Source organism: Chiloscyllium plagiosum, chromosome 6 (assembly GCF_004010195.1).
Source record: "Chiloscyllium plagiosum isolate BGI_BamShark_2017 chromosome 6, ASM401019v2, whole genome shotgun sequence".
Lineage (NCBI taxonomy): Eukaryota > Metazoa > Chordata > Chondrichthyes > Orectolobiformes > Hemiscylliidae > Chiloscyllium > Chiloscyllium plagiosum.
The window spans coordinates 114278282-114300528 of record NC_057715.1 but is presented as its reverse complement, the minus strand read 5'-3'; the positions used below and the strand labels follow the sequence as shown (position 1 = coordinate 114300528).

The window sequence follows — 22247 nt, the reverse complement described above, 5'->3', positions numbered from 1 at the left end:
AAGGGAAGGGAGGTGTCAGAGATGGTCCAGGTAAATTTAAGGTCAGGGTGGAATGTGTTGGTGAAGTTGATGAATTGCTCAACCACCTCGCAGGAGCACGAGGTGGCGCCAATGCAGTCATCAATGTAGCGGAGAAAGAGGTGGGGAGTGGTGTCGGTGTAATTACCATGTATCCGACAAACGGGCAGGCATAGCTGAGTCCCTTGTGGCTACTCCTTTCGTTTGGAGGAAGTGTGAGGATTGGAAGGACAAGTTATTGAGGGTGTCGACCAGTTCAGCCAGGCGAATGAGGGTGTCAGAGGAAGGGTACTGGTTGGGACGGCGTGAGAAGAAGAAACTGAGAGCTTGGAGACTTTTGTCCTGGTGAATTGATGTGTACAGGGACTGGATGTCCATGGTGAAGATGAGGCATGGGGGGGTGCCAGGAAAACGAAAATCTTGGAGGTGAAGGGTGTGGATGGTGTCACGAACATAGGTGGGGATTTCCTGGACTAAGGGGGACTGGACAGTGTTGAGGTAGGAAGAGGTGAGTTCAGTGGGGCAGGTACATGCTGAGACAATGGGTTGATCAGGCAGTCAGGTTTGTGAATCTTAGGAAAGAGAGAGAATTGGGCAGTGCGTGGTTCATTGTTCCGCTATCGGTCAATAAACACCTGTGAACAGCACTGTCAATCTCTCAATTAATCGTTATTCTTTGATACGGTCGGGTCAGTAGACTTTGATCAGCCAGAAGTATGAGTACTCCTAGACCACCAAAGAATCTGACCCCCTTAGAGTTTGCATAGGGTTTATATATGTTGTTCATAGGCAAGCATGGAGCATGATCACTTCGTAATAACCAATGAAATAGCATAAAGGCCTCAAGCATTCTGTTTTAGCCTATCACAATTTCTTGTAAATAACCTGTTCTTAGGATCTTATTTGTCATGCCTTGTGGTTATGGTTAAACCGTTACTTCTGTATTTTATCAAATCTACATCAGTCTGCAGTTTCTTGTTTCTGTCTGGTTCAGTGCAATCTACTTTAGCAATGCAGAAGCCATTTTGTACAGCTCCTTCAGCCATTTTGTCCTACCTCCCAAATGCCCACAGCCTCGCATGTTGACAAGTTGAGGCTGTAGTATCCATTCCGAGGAACATGATTTATCAGATCATGCTTAACTTTATCATTCCTTTATGCCTACACATGCTGCTACCTCTTAACAGACGCTAACCCATATCATGATATTGACTCCAGTTCCTGGATACATATGGCCTGTGTTGTCATGGGGTGAAAGAGAAATCCTTGCTTTTTCATGCATGACATGCAATTATGCTTATGGATCCAGTCAGCTTGCAGGAGCCTGGCTGAGAGAATCCAAGTGCAAATAGGAGTGTGCAGGTACTTAGTCATGGATTCCACCACGTTATAAAACACATGGAGTAGACTTCTGATTTAATGACAAAGATGGGCATTTAGACATTAAGTTTAAGTCCTGTTTTAATTTGCTGTTTTGATGCCTGATCTGTATAGAATTTTCTTCAGGCAGCAAAGTGATTGTAGTGTTATGGATGGATAGTGAAGGGGAATTAATGATTCAGAATATCTACCTGGTTTTGCTCTTGATTGAGTGCACATCTGTGTGAGATGAGTCATGATGCTGTTTTGGGATCTAGTTTGTATTGAGACTAACTCATCAATTAGAAATGGAGGATTTGGATTAGGTATGATGGTAACCCTCAGTAGTATTGATATAAAGTTGTCTACCCTAATGGTTGGTCCATTCCAAAAGCACCAAAAAACAGTCGAGCCTGGGACAGATGAGCTATGATCTTACTGGGCTGGTTTCAGGGACTGACTGGCTTAATCCTGCTCCAATTTCCTATGTCCTTTAGTTATTTCTTTCAACCTGTGTTCATAAGATCATAACTATGCAGAAATTTTTTAAAAAGTTGGAATTATATTGCTTCAGCTTAAATGGTATTCTGCTGATGAAATTGGCATTGATTTTTCTCATGTTTTTTCAGAACCTAGTTTACATGCCAGACAGTGATTTTTATGACCAGATACAAACATATTAGATGCTAGCACCATCATAAGGAAATGTGACCTTCAATTTTACAATAAAATTATCCTCTCTTCCATTCCAAAACACACATTGCCAACAAATCAGCCCTTGAGTGATCAATGTTTTTCACTGGGCTGCTATCACCAATTGTAAAAAGCTTTCCCTCAGCCCTAACTGAGGATTGGTGAATTTGGCACAAGTCTGAGACTTTTAAACAGTGCTGCTGCAGACCATGAAACTCAACAATTAAAATGTGGTTTGGGTGGAGGCCGCACTCTTGACAGGTTTGCACTAAGCAAACAGAATCAAGTCATAAATTGCTCTCGTTTTAGCGGAACTCTGAAAGATTAATCTATGTGGGGGACTGGAGTAGCTGTTCTGAATCAAAAATAATAGTCAGATTTTCACTTTAATGTGTTCAAGGATTACTGCAAGTTAAAATGTGCCATACATTACTGTATTTTGGAGGTTGTATTTTTGTTCAGAATTCTTGCGCAGAACTACCACTTAGTCCATCCAGTGAGTAGTGCCTTTTGTGGCAATGTTTGAAAATGTTCCCCTTTGAACTTGTTTGAAGCTTTCTTCTCCATTTGTGTTTCAGTTACATGTTGTATTCTCTGGTGTTAGTGATGGCCTGCTGCAGCACTATGGAGTGAGGTTGGGAGAACATGGCACAACAAATCAGGCTGTCCTCCAATGTTAATTAGATAACTTGGCTAAAGGACCTGGTGTAATTACAACAGGCCACATGACCTCTTATATAATATCATACTTTTGATGCAATAAATGCTCATGTCTTTGCCCCATCAAATACACAATGTTGAAATCATGCAACACTGAAATTAGGACTGAAGGTACGCCATGTGTTCCCTCAGATCCACTCTGGCTATGAGTGAGTCATATTCAATCAGATTGTGTGGCCTCTAATTTCCTGTTTACCCCATATCCTTTGACTCATTTGCCAATGAAGAATTTTTCTGGCTCCACCTTGAAAGTATGCAATGGCTGTGTTTTCCTCCGTTCACCACCACAGTCTCCCTATTCCTCCAAACCCCTACAAACCAATGTCCTTACCATTCTAAATACACTGTATCATCTTCAAAAATACAGGTTTGACTATCATTTAAGAGATTACCATTTTCTCATCTAATATGACCCTGAATTTATTTGGTTAAACCTAATGCTAATAATGCATTTGAAATAAATTTGAAAGGAAGCTGATTCGTGTTATTACCTCTGGCCATGTGTGTGGATTGCTTTGTAATAGCTTGATAGCAACTGTTTCCAAAATGATCTTTGTAAGAATTGTATATGCTGTGAAATTGAGACACAGTTGTTCTATACTCAATTAAATGTAAGAAAGCAACTCGTCCCCCAGTGGAATAGAATTGGTGTGTTCCAAACTGGGGGGAAAAAAGCTCTTTTTTCTAACTTTTAAAATGAATATTGTCATAGGTATATAAATATCAGATGTGAGAGCCATTGGTTATGACTCATGGCGATGCAACTACCTAATGTCCTATTCCAATGGTCCTGATTTAAAAAAAAAATCTGTGAACTTCATGGGATATGTCTTCAATCAAATGTCTGACCTCTATCACCGTATTGTTTTAGTCATGTTGTAATGGTGTAGGTTTTCTCAGTGCATGCTAATTATGATTGTACATTTGTTCCTATCTCCCTTTGCTCGTTGTTTCTTCTCAAAATAGTTCAATCCTTGGAATTTCTTTGGCAGGAGGATGGTTGATGGTATTCCCCTTTTTTGTTCAGTTGTGTTGTGGGTTAAATACATACTAACCTGGAAGTAGCTATAGGCCTCGTTAGTGCAAGTGAATCCGTGGTGCCATTATCATTGAAAGGAACGGATACCCAAAGGACAGGATTTCTCATTATTGTAGTGAAATTGGGATATTGTAATGGTAAATTATATCTGTTTTTATTTATTTTTGTTATAGGCTTCATACTGCTCAACGCGTAATAAAACAGACTCAGGTAACTGTTCAGAAAGTAGGCAAGGAGATCGAGGAGAAATTGATACTAACTGCGTCAACAGCAAAGTTGGTAAGACCAGAACTCTGTACATCTTAAATATCTATTTTTTAACTAAAACAGTTGTGAACTCGCTTTGGGTAGTGTTATTTGAGGTGAACACCACTCTAGATATACTATCTTCTCCTGATGGCATAGAGGGAGCATCATGCATTGCAGTGTTCAGATATTCCTGCCAAAAATTCCCAGATTCCATTTATCTGTGCTCAGTTTGCTAAGGCCACTAACATTGTTTCCTATTACCCTGTGCTTCAAAGAGGCAGAACTCAACTAGGTGGTATCATATGGAGGTCAGATTCTCTGCTGTAGAAGAAAAGCCTCTGCATATTTCAGAGAAGCCAAAGATCTTGTGACATTGTTGAAAGTTAGTACATGGTGTACCCCATTTCACTTGAAGCATTTATGGAGATAAATGGAGGTAACTGGAGGTCCTTGAATATGCACAGTCGTTGCTTAGAAGTCTTTAGGTAAAGAATATCCATATTATGCCACCATGTAATCCCAGGAATATATCTGTTAGGGACTGTAATGCCCTTGCAGGTCTGGGTTTTGCCTTGCAGGTGCATCATATTTGGATTAGGGTAGCATGGTTAATACATGAATTGGAAGAGAAGAAAAATTATGACTAATTAAATGAAAAGAGCACAGCAGTAAGTAAAGGTGACCAGATTACCTTTTGAATGTGGACTTGGCACCCTACCTGAACAGTTATAAGTGGTGAGAAGGGCAGCTGTCCTACTTGAAAGGACAAAATATATGTGGATAGTGTGAAATAAATTACATTGTATCACCACAGGTGCTTGGGTAGCAGTAAGCAAAGTGTTCTGTATGTTACTTGGACTGGAGGCTCAGTTATCATTTGATGTCAAGGTTATTTATCTCTTCCTCAGCTTCAGCAGACACAGATTGGGTTTTTATTTTAAGTTCATTTCTAGGGTGTAAGTGTTTCTGGCTGGCCAGCATTTATTGCCCGTTCCTAGTTTCTCTTGAGAAGATAGTGGTGAGCTGCTGCCTTGAACTGTTGCAATCCACCTGCTGTGGGTTGATCCACAATACCATTAGGAAGGGAATTTTAGGGTTTTGACCCAGCAGCACTGCAGGAATGGTGTTGTATTTCCAAGTCAGGATGGTGAGTAGCTTGGAGGAGAACTGGCAGGGGGTAGTGTTCCCATGTATCTAATTAATACCCTTGTTCTTCTAGGTGGAAGTGGTAATGGGTTTGGAAGGTGCTGTTTTAGTATCTTTAGTGAATCTCTGCAGTGCATCTTGTGGATAGCATCGGTGGTGAAGGGAATGAATGCTTGTTCATGCAGTGCCAATGAAGTGGGCTGCTTTGTCCTGTATGGTGTCAAACTTCTGGAGTATTGCTGGCACTGCAGTCATCCAGGCAAGTGGAGAGTATTCCATCACACATCTGACTTGTGCCTTTCAGATGGTGGACAGGCTTTGGAGAGTCAGGAGGTGAGTTACTCACTGCAGTGTTCCTAGCTTCTGACTTGGTGTTGTTGCCACTGTTTATGTGGTGAGTCAAGCTGAGTTTCTGGTCAACGATTAACCTTTGTGGTGTTACTGGGGCATTCAGTGGTGGTAATACCATTGAATATCAAGAAGCCGTGGTTTGATTGTCAATTATTGGTGATGGCCATAGCCTGGCATTTGTGTGGCGCAAATGAGACCATGAGTTCAGTGTATAGATGGTTTGGCCTTGATCACTGCAGTTGCAATCTCCACTTTTTTCCCCACATTGCATTTGTGGAGCCAAGGTTTTTTTCTTCTCTATCCCATCAGTGAAAGGTTGAAACCTGGGGCTATACCACTCTGGTTAACTGACAGGCTGCAGTTGGTGTTTGGAGTTGATCAGGAGGTGTACCATTGAGATATAAAGCCGTAATTGCTGGGCCTCCTCTACTGCCGCTATGGAGGTGCTGGGCCTCCTCCACCGCCGCTCCCTCACCACCAGACGCATGGAAGAAGAACGTCATCTCTCCACGCTTCAGGCTCTCTGCCTTTATTCCTGATGAAGGGCTTTTGCCCGAAACGTTGATTTTGCCTGTCCTCGGATTTTGCCTGTTCTCTGATGCTGCCTGAATTGCTGTGCTCTTCCAGCACCACTAATCCAGAATCTGGTTTCCAGCATCTGCAGTCATTGTTTTTACCAATTTGTAACATGTCCTGAGTGATTGAGTAGACTCTATGGGAGCTGAAAAAATGTTGCTGGAAAAGCGCAGCAGGTCAGGCAGCATCCAAAGAACAGGAGAATCGACGTTTCGGGCATAAGCCCTTCTTCAGGAATGAGGGAAGTGTGTCCAGCAGGCTAAGATAAAAGGTAGGGAGGAGGGACTTGGGGGAGGGGCGTTGGAATTACGATAGACTCTATGGGATCCAAGATGGTTGTGTAGGCTTTTTATTTGAGATGCTTTGTCAGTGGAAGTGATTCATCAGCTACCATCTGTTGGTGAAACAGCTGAAGTTGGGCTATTGTACTGAACCCTGACCAAAAGCAGAAAAACATTGTGTATACCCTCCTTTGAACTGAACAGTGAAGTAATGGCTTCCAGTCTGTCATTGCCTTCACAAAATTGAATTGCATGAATTAAAAAATCCAAAGGTAGAGAAAACTTGGAGATGTTCAAATGATGGGCTAAGGATCCTACCAAGATAGTCTGAGGACTTGCCAGAGATTTAGATTAGGGGGCCCCCACACACTTCGATGCATTGTTCCCAAGGTTTAAACAGAGGGCGTACAAGTCCCAATAATAGCTTGCAAAATACTGCTAAGAATTTGCTTAAATTGGCTAAAGTCAAGTTTACTCACTACAATCAGCATAAGTTTGCTTTGAATCATTGATAATTAAAGTTCTTTGATAAATGTCTGGAGTAGGCAATCTTTTTAAAAAAAAAAAGATGCATGGCATGCTTAGAGTGTTCAGGTTTTTTGAGGACTGTTATCTTATAACTGCTTTAAATCTTAGGAAGCCACTTATTTATCAGCAGGAAGCTAGTGTTCTGTTTTGATGTTTTGATTAGTTAAATTGATATTTTTGGTGTTTTTCATGTCACACTAATAATAGATCCTTCTTTTTTTATGGTTGTCTTTCTTTGAGAGTTGAGCTCAGGGCCTTTATTATGGCACACAGTGACTGAGTATCCCAGCCAGGGCAATGGGTTTCTCAAGGGATTGTGTGACAGTTTATCTGAGACTGAAATTAAACCAGGAGAAGTTAAGCATTTGGTCTGCCTTCAAGTCTCGGTAACTTAGGACAAGATCATGAAATACCTAAACCACATGGGCAATAGAATGTGCTCACTATGACATTCTCAAGTGCAATTAGAGGTAGGTAACAAAGATTGGCCCTTGTCAACTGTGCTTACATCTCTTAAAGGATAAAAAGAAATTTTAATTTAAACTCTGCATACTCTAGATGTAATACTTCATTAATGAGCTTTTAATACTTTCCTTCAAAGAAAACTGATGCTATTGTGGCAAACCCATAATTTGACCAGAAGATATTGGAGCATAATTAAGCCATTTGGCCCATTGAATCTGCTCCACCATTCAATCATGGATGACATGTTTTGCAATCTATTCTCCTGCCTGTAACCCTTAATCCCCTCACTAATCAAGAACCTATCTATCTCTGTCTTAAATGCACTTAATGACTTGGCCTCTACAAACTTATGCAGCAATGAGTTCCGCAGATTAATCACCCACTGAAGAAATGTCTCCTTGTCTCCATTCTAAAGGGTTGTCCCTTCACGCTGAGGCTGTGTCTCTCCTACTATTCAAAACCTCGTGTGTGTCCATTCTCCACTTAGTACAGACCCAGTGTCCTCAACTTCTGAAGTGATATGAGCCCTTTATCCCCAAATTCATTCTTGTAAACTTCGTTTAGATCCCCTCCAATGTCAACGCATTCTTCCTTAGATACGGAGCCCAAAACTGCCCATTGTATTACAAATGCAGACTGACTGGAGCCTTGTACAGTCTCAACAATACATCCTTTCATTTGTGTTCGAGCCCTCCTGAATTGAATGCTGATGTTGTATTTACCCTTCTAACTATCAACGGAACCTGCATGTTAGTGTTAAGAAAATCCTGAACTAGGACACCTGAATCCCTTACCCTTCAGGTTCCAAAGCTTTTCCCTCCTAGAGAAAATAGTCTGTGCCTGTATTCCTGATGAAGGACTTGTGCCCACAACATTGATTCTCCTGTTCCTCGGATGCTCCCTGATCTGTGCTTTGTTAGCACCATTCTCTTGACTCTGATCTCCAGCATCTACAGTCCCCACTTTATCCCTGTGCCTCTATCCTTCCTACCAAAATGCATAATCTTCCACTTTGCCACATTGTATTCCATCTGCCACTTCTTTGCCCCTGTACTAATCTTTCTGCAGCTTTCCTGCTTATTCAGCACTACCTGTCTTTCTGTCTATCTTTGTGTCATCTGCAACTTAACAATAAAACCCTCCGTTCCTTCATCCAGGTTGTTAATGTATCACGTGAATAGCGCAGCTCCACTAGTCACCAGCTGCCATCCTGAAGAAGACACCATTTATCCCCACTCTCTGTTGCTGCCAGTTAGCCAATCCCATTTGTATTCTAAATTTTGTCCAGCAGCATTGGTGCTTAGTTATTTAGCAGCATCCTGTGCAGCACTTTATCAATGGGCGGCACAGTGGTTAGCACTGCTGCCTCACAGCGCCGGAGACCGGGGTTCGATTCCTGCCTCAGGCGACTGACTGTGTGTGGAGTCTGCACATTCTCCCCATGTCAGCGTGGGTTTCCTCGGGGTGCTCCGGTTTCCTCCCACAGTCCAAAAGTGCGCAGGTTAAGTGAATTGGCCATGCTAAAAATTGCCTGTAGTGTTAGGTGAAGGGGTAAATGTAGGGGAATGGGTCTGGGTGGGTTGTGGGTCGGTGTGGACTTGTTGGACCAAAGGGCCTGTTTCTACACTGTAAGTAATCTAATCTAATCTTTAAAAAAAGGCCTTCTGAAAATCCAAATCCGTTGTCTAATTTGTTTCATTTGTCTAACTTGCTCATTATCTCCTCCAAAGAATTCGAGTAGATTTCAGATGTGACCTTTCCTTGATGAAGCATGTTGGCTCAGCCATATTTTACCATGCACTCCACAATCTCCTGCTTAAATATGGGCTCTCAAATCTTCCCAGCAACCAAGGTTATACTAACTGGCCTATAGTTTCAGGTCTTCTGCCTCCCTCCCTTAAACAGGAGTGTTACATGAGTCATTTTCCAGTCCTCAGACCCTGAGTCAAGTGATTCTTGAAAGATCACACCAATGCCTCCCCTATCTGTCAGTACTCTGGGGTGTAGTCCAATCCTTCTGGATGATTACACCACATTTCAGCTTCTCCTTGGTGATGGCCACTACACTCTCACCTCTGCCCTCTGACTCTCCCTTGAAGTTCTGCTATGCTCGGTATCTTCTACCATTATGACTGATGCAAAGCACCTATTCAGTTCCTTTTTTTGTTTCCTATTACTACTACTATAGCCTCATTTTCCAGTGATCTACTCTTGTCCCAGTCTCATTTTATATAGAACATTATATCTAAAGAAAGCTCTTGCAAACCTCATTTATATTACTAGTAGTTACCCTAATTTCATTTTCTCTCTCAATCTCCCCCACCCCCCACCTCGCTTTTTTTAAACTGTCTACTGTTTTAAATACTTGCTAATCCACTGGCTTCCCACTGATCTTCACATTGTATGCTTGAGAAATAATAGAGCACCAAGGGATAACACTGATTAGCTGTACGTGGATGCATGTTTGTATTCGTTCAAGATTTGAGGAGCATTGTCAGTAAGCCAGCCTTTATTATCCATCACTAATTGACTTTGAACCAAGTGGTTGAAATAGCCTATCAAGTCAACCGTGCTGTGGATCTGGAATCATGTGGAGGCCAGACCAGGTAAGGGCAACAGATTTTCTTGTATAAAGGACAGTCATGAATAATGTGGATTTTTATGGCAATTGACAGTGATGAAATGGCCTGCTATTTGTTCTAGATTGTCTGCCATGGTGGGATTTGAACTAAGGCTCGAGATACTAGAGGTAGAGATTGTTAGGCCAGTGATGTGACTGCTGTGCCACCTACTCATAATGATGCCTTGTGTTAAGGAGAAACTAGTGGATTTCAGTCACTGCTTCCACATGCCAGGAGCCACATCTCCAGACTGGAAGAGAGTGTGGTCTGGGGAGCTAACCAAAGGCAACATAGCAGGTTTATTGATGAAAAGGATCCTTTGTTCCAAGTTAGTGAATTCAATCAGATGAACAGTGATTTCCATTGACAAAACTGGTTGAGGCAGAGGTTACTGGACAGTCGTTACAGGGAAGTAGATTTAGTGGCCTTTGTTTGCAATGTACTAGTGTTGTCCGACAGCTGATTTAGGACATGGAAAATGGTACACTGTTTTGGCAAGCCTGTTGTTTTGGTTTAGGGTACCTTGTTTGGGTGGTTAGTGCAGTTGGCTGGTTTGCAATGCAGTGACATCAACAATTCATTTCCTGAACTAGTTGAGGTTAGCATGAAGGTCTTGCCTCCTTAACCCTACCTGAAGCTTGGTAACCCCCAGGCTAAACTCATCATCAGTCGTTGTCATCTTACTAGTGAAAAAGTAGCCTTAGGATCCACTGGGAATATGGTGACTTTATATTCACCTTATGGAAAGCAGACAGGGATTACTCAAACCCCATGCTGAGGAAAACCTGAAACTGTATCGCATTGAGACCAAATCACCAAAGCCAATTATTTAATTCCCAACACACATCCAATGCCTTATTGACAATTGTCATGAAATAAAATTACCCTCCACTTGAAGTAAGTATCTTGCAGTCCATAATATATACTTGTTGGAAACCTGAGAGTAAAAAGCACTCTGATATTCTTGGTGAACTAATTGTAATTATTTTGGTATTATTATGTGATACTGTCGGTAGATGTCACATCTGTTCTGAAACATATTCATCAAATTGCATATTGAAGCTTTCTAGTGTAATATCCAGTTCAATCCGTAAAATCTTTGGTCTGTACTAGATTCTGTCTGAGGGCAGTAGTTTAAAAGACTCATTGCCCAGAAATGTTATGTAGTTGATTATGTTATGGCCATTTATCTCACAGCTTTCTGTCCAAATGTATAAATCTATGGTGTCCTTTCCAGCTGAGGTTACAGCTGCAGTTGTTCAGGACTGCAGCAATTTTCAACCTCTCATTCCGTTTGGATGACCATTTTCTATTTTTGGTTAAATATAGACATCTGTGAAAACATAACTCCTGTCAAATCCAGGGATTTTTTTTTGTAAAATAAACTGCTGCAGACAGTTTTGTAGCACCTTAGTGGTAACTTGTGATGGACAGCACTGTTAAGCTGTAGAGTCGCTTGATCTAGAATGGAGATGCCTTGCAGTAATGAGCGATGTGTTTTCATCATCTGAGTTTCCATTTGGCTTTCATTTTAAAACATTTTTTACTGAGGTACCCTGTGCAGACAAAATAGTTTAAGAAAGGCAAAGAATCTATTTTCTGTTGATTTATGGTTTTATTGTGACATTTAAGATCGCTAACCACATGATCAATTACACTGACTGTCAAAAGGGTTAACGTTTGAGGCTATTATTTCTTGCTGCTTTTATTTGAAACCTTTGTCATATTTTTTCTGATAATGTTAATGTGGCTGCACTGGTGGCTACATATCTTGTTTTTGTTTCCACTACAATGCCAATTCTGTGTTTGGCAGTTGCTGCCACAAAATATTAGTGGTGGGACCCATCCTTTGCAGAAATTTCTTTTCTATTGAGTTTAAAAGTATGTCAGCACTAAAATACCTTAAACTACATCTCATTTGCATAATGTAATTGTACAAACTGCTTACACTCCAAAAGTGGCAATCACCTTGTTCCATGTTCATTGTTGATGGGCACCCATTTGGGCACTATATCCCTGCTCTTCACAATTCCCTGTTATCACTCTCCTCCTACCTTACTTTGAGAAGTCTGCTCAATATTTACTGTCGTCTTCTGTGCTTTTTTGATTTCTTCTTAATTTTTTTTCAAATGCTGTTGACTTGATTCTTTTTACATTTCTCACTTTTTGCCGTTTTCCTCCGTGGTAAAGTACTCTGTGTGGCACTTGCTGTATGAAATAATGCAGGTGCTTGTTTAACTTGATAGACAGTTCAGTGGAGGAAGTAGCAAGCAAGGTGAATAATGGGAAACATGTAGGAATGACACGGTTTGACTTGCAAAGGCATTTACTAAAATTTCACTCTTGTCCATGTTCAGAGAGAAACCATACTTGTCAACTATTAGGACAAGATATCAGGAAAAACCCTGTGGTATTAAATTCCAAATTTGATTCCAAGTTATTAACTCCCTTCTTCCTTAGATCCACCAGCATTTCTACTGTCAAACAACAAATGTTTGTGATTGTTTCTGACTCTGTGGAAACTTTGCCTGTGTGGGCAAGACAGACTATGTCCTTCCAAATGGATGCTGTCAAATCTGGTCCGTCTTGAAACAAAAGCAGCAAGTCTTAGAGTAACTCAGCAAGCTCTGGCAACCTGTGTGGAGAGGGAAAAAAGTGTTAATGTTTCAAGTGCAGTGGCCTTTCTCCCAACATAGACGAAATGCTGACTGTCGGTAGATGCTGCTGGATCTGCTGAGTTTCTCCACATTATGTTTTTGCTTTTGTTTGAGGTCCAGCTTACGTTTTTGTCAGTTCCACTTTTGGACCATTCAGAAGGCACTCAAGTAGTTGAGGATAATTTCCTTCAAAATCTCCCTTCTACTCTGCACCAATCTGCAACAAAAAGTACTGTTCAAGTTGAGGTGCTTCAATGTATGAAAAAGTGTTTGGGATCTTGTGTTGTTGGTTTTAGCATTTGGCCTGCTGGATAGTAGCACCATATGTTGTGCAGCGCACAGATTATCATCCCCAAATGTTATTTCACCAAAGGCCATTGTAAGACTAATATAAGAGCAGACATGGGTCATTCAGCTCATTGAATGGTGGAGCAGACTCCATGAGCTCATGACTGATCAAATGATCCCTCAACTCCACTTTCCTGCTTTTTACCAACAGCCCTTGATTCCCTTCCTTCCTGATTAAAAGTCTGTCTATCTCAGCCTTAAATATTTTTAATGATCTAGTCTTGACAGCCCTTTGTAGTAAAGAGTTCCATAGATTCACTACCCTCAGGGAAGGAAATCTTCCCTCATCTGTCTTAATCAGGTGACCCCATAGTCTGAGATGATGCCCTCTGGTCCTACACTCCCACAAGGGGAAACAACCTTTCCATATCTATCTTGTCAGCTCCCCTAAGCATCTTGCATGTTTTAATAAGGTCCCCTCCCAGTATTCTAAATTCTAATGCATGCACGTCCAGTGCTCCAAAGCACTGTTTCCCCCCCAAACAACAATCCTTCTGTATCTGGTGTTAACCGAAGTAATCTTTCCTTCCATGAGGGGTCCAAAACTGTTCACTGCATTCCTGCTGTGGCCTGTCTAGTACCCTTTATAGTTTTAGAAAAGCCTCCCTACTTTATACCTCATTCCCTATCAATTAAGGGCCAATAGTCCATTTTTCTGATTACCAACTGAACTAACCTGTTAGCTTTTTGTGATTCAAGCTTGAGGACCCCCAAATCCCTCTGATCGGCAGTTTTTTGTAATCTTTCTCCACTTGAATAAAATTCAGCTCCTCTACTCTCCCTTCCAAAGTTTCATCTTTTCCCATGTATTCCTACTGAGGTTTTGCCTATTCCCAAACATTATAGGGATACTGGGCCAAAAACAGGCAAAGGGTCTAGTTCAGTTTGGGAAACCTGGTCAGCATGAATAAGTTGGACCAAAGGATTTGTTTTTGAGCTAGATGATTCTTAAATTGTGTACCTTTTCTGCAGAATCTTTGCACGTTCACCACTTGCCTTCCCACCTATTTTTCTATCATCTGCACATTTAACTGCAGTACATTGATTTTCCTCATCCAAGTTGACATCAATAATTATGGCATCAGCACTGATCTTTGTGGCACTCCAGTAGTTACAGATAACAACAATTCTGCCAAAGCCCTCCTCCTAACTGTCACCTATTAGTCAGCCAGTTCTCTTTGCAAGCAAATATACTGCCTCTGACTCCACGGGCTCTTATTTTACATAGCCTATTATGTGGCATTTTATCAAGAGTTGTGAAAATCTAAATATATTACATCCACAGCTTCCCTCTTAACTGTCCTACTTGTTACATTCTCAAAAAATTCTAGTAATTTTTTCCCCTTCATAAAGCTATGCTTACTTTGCTTGATTACATGGGTTTCTAAATGCTGTTATTACATCCTTTATGATGGGCTCGAGCACATTCTCAGTAACGGACATTAAGCTAACTGGCCTATAATTACCTGTTTATTACTTCCTTTGTTTTTGACTTACAGGTGTTTATATTGGCAGTTTTTCAATCCTCTTGGCTTTTCCATAATGCAAACACATCCACTATCTCTATAGCTAGTTCCTTTTTAATATCCTAGGATGCATTCCATCCAGTCCAGGGCACTTGACACTTGAGTGGGTGGAAGAGGCAGTTGAGTGAAATTGGTAATTGATGGAGGTGAATCTGTTCCCTTTTGTTTTAACCCCTTGTAGAAAAAGGAACGGGAGCGTTTACAGCTGAAGATTCTAGTACTTCAGAATGAATTACAAAGACAGGAGAAGGCACTTGGACGAGAACTGGAATTGTTGCAGAAAGAAAGGATTGCATTCCAGGACAAAGGTTAGAATATGTTGTGCTGAAGAACCTATACATTTTGTACATACTAATCTAGTTGTAATTCTGGTTGTTTTGATGTTGGACATGGTAAAGACAACGAGTTGGAGATCTTTTTTTTTATATAGGGCTTGATTATTTTTAATATATAATTCCAAATATTATAATAAATATTTATTTGGTCTTAAAAAGCATTAATTTGTACTGAAACCATACTATACTTGAGTTCAATTGAATAACAAGAAATTATGGAGTCATGCAACAGAAATCACATCAAGCATTAGTCCAGTTTTATTTTTGTAATAGTTAATCTGAGAGATATCACTGCCTTGATATTTCTGAGAATGAATAAATCCATTTTCATGAATCTTCACAATGGATTGTTAACTAAGGAATGATGTACTTTGATGTTTAGTTCTTTCTCCCACTAAAACTTCAATGCAATATGAAATGTAAAACTTTTGCAGAACTGGATTAGGTAATGCTCCCCCCTGGAGCTTTGATTTTTTTCATGGCTTAAACTGAAGTTAGTTCATTCTTTATAGCCGCTGGGGAATCTTGGTCTAGACCCATGTGTACGTACGAGAGAAATACACCACTCTGTTTGGTGTTTTCCTTTTGCTGAAGTGCTATTGCTCATTCTTAACCATGTGCCAAAGCCTACATTAACTAATTTTAATTGAATTGGGAAGCGATGCCAGGAGAGTCTGTGTGCAGCTGGTTAATATAAAAGAATTTTTATAAGAGCTGACCAATTTGAAGAAGACTATTGTTGAATTTTCAGATTTTCTCTTATTGGTTAATTGCCAAGTCCCTTGATGAGTGATTCATTGCTATTAATTTAGAAATAAAAAATAATAGGATGTATTTAGGACAAATGTGTGAAATTCACCACCCTGAAGCTGATGACGGTGAGTTGTCTTAAAATGTAATTAAACCCATAAGTTCCTTCAAAACAGCCAAATGTGTTACTTAAATGCTTGTTTGTTGTAGTTATTAAAACTTAATATTTGGTCAGCTGTGCGAAGATTCCTGCTGTGCATTCAGATGGCTTTTTTTTTTTAAGAGTGCCACTAAACTTGAAGCCAAATAGGGTTGGTGACTTTGTGACCACAAAAGCTTGGGGCCCTGATGGGAGTACACTGGGTGAAGAGGGCTGTTTTGCATCTTGATTTCACTGAAACGAATTGCAACAACTACATACAATCCCTCATCACTTTTGGTTTCTTGAACTGTTTTATTCTTTATTCGGTCACAAAGGGCATCCAGATAGATACATAGCTCTCATTTATTTTCTCTTCTGATGGCAGTTCTTCCTTTGTCAACAACATGATAGCGCCCTAAGGAATCCCAGAAATTGGTTTTGTCAGTGTACAGCTGAGTAATGGACGACTTGGGGAGGATAGGATTACTGCATTTGGTTTAAATCCAATGTATGACTTTTGTGCATACCTGTAATACACCCATGGCTGTGTATAATGTTTCATAATAGAATGGTAGACAATTTTCAATTGCTAAAAAAGGACCTGAAAACGTACTGCCAATCCTGCAAGTATTACTAAAGTAGCCTTCATAATTCACACATACGTATTTACCACTGTCTCAGAACTGGAACTATAATAAATGAATGTAAATTTAGAATGGAGCAAGTGAGGACTGCAGATGCTGGAGCTCAGAGTTGAGTGTGTAATGCTGGAAAAACACAATCGGTCAGGCAGCATCCGAGGAGCAGGAGAACCGCCGTTTCGGGCGTAAGCCCTTCGTCAGTAATCTAGAATTTAGAATGTAAATGTTGAACAGTGGTGACTCATTGTTTAATAGCTGTTGAATATTGGAGTAATCAGACTTGAAAACATACAGGCAAATGGCAAGATAGGTAATAAAACCATTGCATAAGAATGTACCAACATAAGATTCTTAGAAATATTTAGACTTTTAAAACAAACTACATGTTTTTAAGTGCTGGAAAAGTGTATTTAATTCCTGTTAATGCAAACTTTAGTCTTAGAACTTGACAGTCTTGAAAATTGCATCACCCAGCTAGACGCAAAGGCTATAGGCACGTGACAAGTTTCCTGCACATCACAACATTCTGACTTGAATTATTTACGCTAGGCCAAAATTCTGCAACTTTTTCTCAGCTAATGCTGTGGGTGTCTCTATGTTCAAGAAGGGTCTCACATTCCACCATGAGGGCAGTTAGGAATGGAAAATTAATCCTGCCATTGCCGGTCACATCCACATTCATGAATGATGAGGCAAGAAATGGAGATCTGGCATCACGTGCATCCTGGTTTAGAAAGGAGACAATCCAAACAGTTCATACTCACTCATTCCTATATCATAAATGCATAATCATTGTGAACCTTTACTTCCATTTTCTTTACAATCTGTAACGATGCCATACACTATAGTAGGGACTGATAATATGAAGTAGTTCTAACAGTCCTCAAGAAAATAAACTCTTGACAAGCAAAATGACCCTTAAAATTCTTCTGAAGTGGTAGACCCATCCGTAATTGTGACCGTTTTGAATACAATGTGTGAAAGTAATGTTTGACCACAGACCTTCTCTCCACTAGTCTTCCCCAAAGGATTTAATTGACTGAGCTGGCAGTTTTCTAACCAATTAAATTATGTATTTTTTTCATCAAGTATTGGTGAATTAGTTGAAATGCTCATAGTTGGCTGGAATGTGTTGAAAGTGTCGTCAGCTTGGAACAAATAGCACTAGAAATGAAAGTATGTTTTATCTAGACAGCACAATTTCTTTATTGAAGGAAGATGAAGCATAGAAAGGATTGTTACCCGTTTTAAATGGAAGCACTGACTTATTTCAGAAATAAGTGATAATTATCAAAGTTGTGAGCAATAAATGGCTGGTAACATTGCAGTGCAGCTGCTGTGAAGGAGTTGTGGGGAACATATCTGCAGGTGGTGTCTATATGTTGCATAGATTACACCAAGTCGTTTCTTCTGACAAATGTCTCTTTTATCTCACCATGTTTGTAAAATTTAAGTTGCATTCCAATCTTAAATTGCATAATATAACCATGACTCCCACAATTTGTTGAAACATTACCTTCCTCAAAGTTCTTAGAGCTGTAACTGAAAGCATAAGTTTCTGATTTTTAATGACTGCCCAGAGACTGTCAAATCCAGAAGCTTAGTTAGTAACAACACTAGAGACTGCTAGGCTTTCTGTGAAGATTTTGGATTGTTGGCGAGGTGCAGATTAAAATTGCACAATAGATTTATTCCATTGGGAAATAAAATTTAAAATGAGAAATATTGACTCTGGAACTGTTTTCTTTTGCAGGTCATGTTACATGCAGGCAAGAATCTATTCATAAATTTGTGAACAAGGAGAAATGAGATTCCTTTTTGTCTTTCTTATAAGACTTTTAAGGAAAGCCTATATTCAGGATAATAATGTTGACATAAAAATAGGAAATCTCATGTTAGGCAGCATCTGTGGAGCAAGGCCCAATTGGTGTTTCAGCAGTGTATTCTGATGGAAGGTCATGACATGAAACAAGAACACACACTCTCCTTTTGAAAGCTGCCTGATCTGAGTATTTACAGCATTTTGTTATTTTGGAATTCTAGCACCTGTTACATCTTGCTTTACAATAATGTCACTGCGTGTTCTTGCGCATCCTATTTTTGAATTGTTTACATTTGAAACAATATGCCAGTGAGTGTAGAATTGAGGTTGTTATGGTGAGTTTGAAGAGTTGATCCCAAGATTGGTCAGATGGGAAAGTGAGATTGAGTAGGTTGAATCTGCAATCAGTGGATTTTAGAAGAATGAGGCAACCTTGATATGCTCGTTCTGGAAAGGTAACAGAGTCGTAGAGACGTACAGCTCAGAAACAGACCCTTCGATCCAACTCCTCCATGCCAACCAGATACTCTAAATTTTAGTTCTAGTTGCTAGCATTTGGCCCATATTCTTCTCAACCCTTCCAAATCACATGTCTATCCACATGCCTTTTAAATTTTGTAACTGTATCAGCCTCTGGCAGTTTATTCCATTCATCCTTTGTGTGGAAAGAATTGCCCTGAGACCCTTTTAAATCTTTCCCCTGTCACCTTAAACCTATGCCCTCTAGTTTTGGACTCTTCCCAACACCAGCGAAAAGACCTTGGCTATTCACACTATCCATGCCCTTTTATAACCTTATAAACCTCTATAAGATAACCCCTCTCCCTCTGCTCCCGGAAAAACAGCACCAAATTATTCAACCTCTCCCTACAGCTCAAACCCTCTAATGCTTCCAAAAATGGCCTAAACAATGTCCTGTACAGCTACAGCATGATACCCCAACTCCACACTCATTGTGCTGACCAATAAAGGCACATGTACCAAATGGTGTCTTCACTACCCTGTCAACCTGAGAGGGCTCTCACTGTCTACTCTAACCCTCTGATTATCTTGTATGTCTCAATTAAGTCACGTCTTAAAATCCTCTCTAATGAAAACCTCTTCAAGTCCCTCCGCCTTTCCTCATCAGACCTTCTCTCCACACCAGGCAACATCCTGGTAAATCTCCTCTGAACCCTTCCCAAAGCTTCCACATCCTTCCTATTACGCGATGACCAGAACTATATGTAGTACTCCAAGTGCGGCTGCACCAGAGTTTTGTACAGTTGTAGCTTGACCTTATGGCTCCGAAACTCAATCCTCTACCAATAAAAGCTAACTGTATGCTGCCTTAACAACCTTTTCAACCTGGTTGGCAACGTTCAGAGATCTATGCACATGGACACAGAGATCTCTCTGTTCATCTGCACTACCAAGAATCTTGCCATTAACCCAGTATGCTTTATTCCTGTTGCTCCTGCCAAAGTAAATCACCTTACGCTTTTCCACATTAGACTTTATTTGCCACCTGTCAGCCCACCTCTGCAGTTTATCTATGTCCATCTGGAACCTACAACATCCTTCAGCACTATCCACAACTTTGCGACCTTAGTGTCGTCAGCAAATTTACTAACCCATCCTTCTATGCCCTCATCCAGGTCATTTATAAAAATGACAAACAGCAGTGGCCCCAAAACAGATCCTTGCAGTACGCCACTAGTAACTGAACTCGGGGATGAATATTTCCCATCAGCCATCACCCTCTAATTTCTTTCAGCTAGCCCATTTCTGATCTAAACCACTAAATTACCCTCAATCCCATGCCTCTGTATTTTATGCAATAGCCTACCTTGAGGAACCTTGTCAATTGCCTTGCTGAAATCCATATACACCACATCAACTGCTATACCTTCATCCACCTGTTTGGTCACCTTCTCAAAGAACTCAATAAGGTTTGTGAGGTACGACTTACTCTTCGTAAAAACCGTGTTGACTATCCCTAATCAACTTATTCCTTTCTAGCTGATTATAAATCCTATCTCTTGTAACCTTTTCTAACACTATACCCACAACTAAAGTAAGGCTCACTGGTCTATAATTACCAGGATTGTCTCTACTCCGCCTCTTGAACAAGAGGACAGCGTTTGCTATTCTCCAGTCTTGCACTATTCCTGTAGACAATGATGACATCAAGATCAAAGCCAAAGGCTCAACAATCTCTTCCCTGGCTTCCCAGGGAATCCTAGGGTAAATCCCATCCGGCCCAGTGGATTTATTTGTTTTCACACTGTCCAGAATTGCTAACTCCACATCCTTGTGCACCCCAATCCCATCTAGTCTAGTAGCCTGTATCGCAGTATTCTCCCCTAACATCCACATTATCCAATGTGGATACTGACACAAAAAAAATCATTTTGAGCTTCCCCTATCTCCTGACCCCATGTACAACTTCCCACAACAATCCTTGATTGGTTCTAATCTTACTCTAGTCATTCTTTTATTCCTGATATACATATAGAAACCCATAAGGTTTTCCTTGATAATATCGACCAACAACTTCTCATATCCTATCCTGGCTTTTCCTAGCTCGCTCTTTCAGTCTTTCCTGGTTAACTTGTAACTCAAATGCCCTAACTGAGCCTTCACATCTCATCCTAACAAGCCGCCTTTTTCCTCTTGACGAGATTCAGCTTCTGTAATAACACTGCTCCCTCGCACAACAATTCCCTCCTTGCCTGACAGGTACATACTTATTCAAGGAACAGCTACTGCAAGTCCTTGATAAGTTCCTCATTTCAATAGTGCCTATCCCCTGCAGTTTCTTTTGCCATCCTATGCATCCTAAATCTTGTCTAATTGCATCATAAATCTTGTCTAATTGCATCATAATTGCCTTTACCCCAGCTATAACTTATGCCCTGCGGTATATATCTATCCCTTTCCATCACTAAAGTAAACATAACTGAATTGTGGTCATTATCACCAAAGTGCTCACCTACCTCCAAATCTAACATCTGGTCAGGTTCATTACCCAGTACCAAACCTAATGTGGCTGTCCCTTGTTGGCCTGTCTATATACCCTCCTGCACACATTGGACAAAAACTGACCCATCTAAAGTACTCAAACTATAGTATTTCCAGTCAATATTTGGAAAGTTCAAGTCCTCCATACCACCTACCCTGTTACTCTCTCTCCTATCAAGAATCATCTTTGCTATCCTATCCCCTACATTTCTGGAACTATTTGGAAGCCTATAGAAAACTCCCAGCAGGGTGACCTCTCCCCTCCTTTCCTGTTTCTAATCGGTATTGGAGGCAGCTGATACCAAGTGCGGAGGGACTATCTTCTGAGGAGAGGTTGAGTAGGTTGGGCTGCACTGATTGACAAGCAACCTGACTGAAACTTATTAATAGAGGTAGACGTGGCGAGGTCTTATTCACTTTGGTCAGAGGTTAGAGGTGGGAAGGGGAGGAAGCAGGCAGTGCAGGGATCCCCTGTGGTTGTTCCCCCTCAACAATAAGTATACCTCTTTGGATACTGTTGGGGGGGGGGAATGGCCTATCAGGGGTAAGCTGCAGTGACAGGGTCTCTGGCACGAGGTCCGGCTCTGAGGCTCAGAAGGGAAAGGGGGCGAGGAGGAGAGCGCTAGTTATAGGAGACTCTATAGTTAGAGGGACAGACACGGTTCTGTGGACATGGACGAGACTCTCGGATGGTTTGTTGTCTCCCGGGTGCCAGGGTCTGAGATGTCTCTGACCGTGTCTTCAGAATCCTTAAGGGGGAGGGTGTGCAGCCAGAAGTCGTGGTGCACGTTGGCACCAACGACATAGGTGGGGAGGTCATTCAGGAGCTCAGGGAGTTAGGCTGGAAGCTAAAAGCTAGGACAGACAGAGTCGTCATCACTGGGTTGTTGCCGGTGCCACGTGACAGTGAGGCAAGGAATAGGGAGAGAGTGCAGTTGAACACGTGGCTGCAAGGATGGTGTAGGAGGGAGGGATTC

At 40.9% G+C, this 22247-nt stretch overlaps 1 protein-coding gene across 4 annotated transcripts in view; it reads left to right on the top strand.

Annotated features, from left to right (window-relative positions):
• The window catches only part of uvrag (UV radiation resistance associated gene), a 338769-nt gene that overhangs the window by 110441 nt on the left and 206081 nt on the right, over positions 1–22247 (top strand). For all 4 annotated transcript variants that reach the window (XM_043692472.1, XM_043692474.1, XM_043692475.1 and 1 more), the window contains 2 exons: positions 4003–4108; positions 14759–14885. In XM_043692472.1, coding sequence (XP_043548407.1) covers positions 4003–4108; positions 14759–14885 — 233 coding nt within the window. The remainder of the gene's footprint in view (positions 1–4002; positions 4109–14758; positions 14886–22247) is intronic.